General features: G+C 27.4%; 1 protein-coding gene across 1 annotated transcript in view; it reads left to right on the top strand.

Annotated features, from left to right (window-relative positions):
• LOC107637337 (ubiquitin-like domain-containing CTD phosphatase 1) overlaps positions 2,019-2,667 on the top strand; it is a 2,328-nt gene continuing 1,679 nt past the window's right edge. Inside the window, exons 1-2 of the mRNA XM_016340768.1 lie at positions 2,019-2,211; positions 2,432-2,514. Of these exons, the coding sequence (XP_016196254.1) occupies positions 2,019-2,211; positions 2,432-2,514 (276 nt within the window). The remainder of the gene's footprint in view (positions 2,212-2,431; positions 2,515-2,667) is intronic.

Below are 2,667 nucleotides of genomic sequence, written 5' to 3'. Positions count from 1 at the left end.
TAAATTAATGTGTTTATATAACTTTTAAATTTAAAAAATTAATTATGTTTCTAAAATGACAATATACAATTGAATGACTTGGTTTAAATTTTTAGTACATGATGCCTTGATTTCATGTCATCGCACGTGCGTGAATATAAATAACAAGTTTATTTAAGAAATGCTCAATTTATAAAGAATTTAATTTCACCTTCTACTTGGCCTGTTGGCTACAGTTTCATCATGTCATCATTCAAAAGACGGTTAATATATAGAAGAGGCAAAGCTAAAAATTTCAATCTTCTATGTTTTATCACCCTTCTTGCACGACAATTTCTTTTTAAGGATATATATATAACTGCTTCACGACTCTATCTCTCTTAAGTATTCTTTTTATGTTCACGTCACATACATCATTTAATTTTTACCTGTACAAGTTAAAGCTAGCTAGAATACAAATTTATCATCATGTGTATTACTAATACTAGTAATATGAATAATATACCATATATTATCAAATAAAGTACACAAATTATATACCATATATAATTAAGCTAAGTCATAGATATGTAATAAGTATTATATATTAAAATTCTTACTTTCTAAGTAACATATTATTCAACTCGAACAAGATTATTGGAAAATAACAACATAATCCTTTTGACATAAACAAAATTGTGCACAGCAGAGAAACTTCTTCAGGTGATATTATTCAAGTTGTTGAATCAATATATTAAGACTTTACTTGAGAGAACCACAATGATTATTGGGACATGAATGAATTAGGTTAGTAGAGTATTAAGTGGGGCTGTAGGAGTCAGATAAGAAGCATGAATGTTAAAACTTACCATCATATTAAAGTAATATTATATTCTTCCGTACAATGGTGGGTAATACATGGACATGAAGAATTGAAGGGCCTCTTCCTAAATCCACCATGCACGATACAAACATAAAATCTTTGACAGCTCTTGCATCAAAGTGGGTAACACTGCTAACTTAAATATTAAGCAAGAAAAGTCTTTTTGTTGTTTTTTTTTTCTTTTATAAAAATAAAATAAAAATAAATGTTTTTTTTTAATATTTACTGATATTTCCTACAAAAATGTTACATTATTGTTTCATTTTTATATAACTCATAAAAAATGCCGATATATTTATCCGAGTTTAACATTTTATGAAAAACAGTAAAAGTAATGTCTTATATTTTTATTTTTTTACTATATTTTTTTGGGCTGCAAATTTTGGGAGATACTTTTTGGTCTGGCTTTTCAGACTATTTGGAAAAAAAGGACCTGTCAAAAAAACCGAAAAAAATGCCCTTTGAGGTAGCCCATTGGGCTTCTGGCAGGAGTATTGTGTTAGTGAGGTAGGCCCACTACGGATGCATCTTCTCCTTTATTGGGCTGAAGGGAGTTCTAGTTGAAGGGACCGGACTAACGGTTCCCAACAAGAAAACAAAAATTTGGGCAGACGTTTCAGTTTTCATCGGTCCCAAGAAAACTGTTTCTGTTTCCAAGAGCAAAATTAAATTCTAGCTAAAGATCAAGACCAAAAATTTTTCCAAAACTTTAATGTCTAGTAAATTTAAAAATGTTATATTATCTTATTTATATTTTTTATACGTAAACTTTTTAATTTTAATATATTTAAAATACACATAAAACACTTGTTAATAAAATTTTAAATTATTAATGTAGATAAATTACATTTTAATAAATTTTACATAACACTAAATTATACATTGTCATATCACTAAAAATAATAATATTTAATAATTAACTAAATACATAATGACGTAGGAATAAATTTTTCTATAATGAAAAAGGTGGTAAAGTAATTAATAATGAAAAACTTTTGCGCTTCTCTAACCATTGAAAGTACATTCCAACTTCCCAGTAAATTATTATTTAATAATTAATAAAACGAACCACCCTAAGTTGAAAAATCCCAAAGCACTCGATCTCTCTCTATATATATATATGTTAACGTTTTCTCTCTTTAATATATATCATAGACAAGAACAAAGTAACAATAACATGGAGTCTGATGAAAACCAAAGTAACAAAGTAGTTTCTAAGATATCAATGAAAGGTGTTGAGAATAATACTTATGTTATTAGATGCTTGAAGAAAAAGCTTCTTGTTCTTGACATCAATGGCCTCCTTGCTGACATAGTGTCTCCTCCTCCAGAGGGTTTCAAACCTGATACAATCATAGCACGGCGAGCAAGTAATAATAATATATAAATTAAAGATACATGCATAAGCATATGCTTATGATTATTGAGTTATTATTATTATTCTACGTGTATTTTTAATAAATCATGTATAATTGTTTACACACATTTTAGTTTTTACTAAATGGGAAAGCTTAATAATCTTGGTAGTAGTTAATAATGTTAATTACGATATCTATTCCTTACTTTCTAATAATTAAATTTCATTTTCAGTATTCAAGAGGCCCTTTTATTTGGAGTTTCTGAACTTTTGCTTCGATAAATTTGAAGTGGCTGTCTGGTCTTCAAGAACTAAGTATCCGTCGTTACCCATATGTTTATTTTTTAATTTATTATTATTATTAGTAACATTCAATTTTCATTTATTATTCGCTGCTTCTCAGGTGTGTTTTTTCTATATTTAGTATTTTGTTCTTCTCTTGGAATTTTTTAATTTGTACGAAATTATT

Source organism: Arachis ipaensis, chromosome B04 (genome assembly GCF_000816755.2).
Source record: "Arachis ipaensis cultivar K30076 chromosome B04, Araip1.1, whole genome shotgun sequence".
NCBI classification, from domain to species: domain Eukaryota; kingdom Viridiplantae; phylum Streptophyta; class Magnoliopsida; order Fabales; family Fabaceae; genus Arachis; species Arachis ipaensis.
This window is presented reverse-complemented; position numbering and strand designations above follow the sequence as displayed.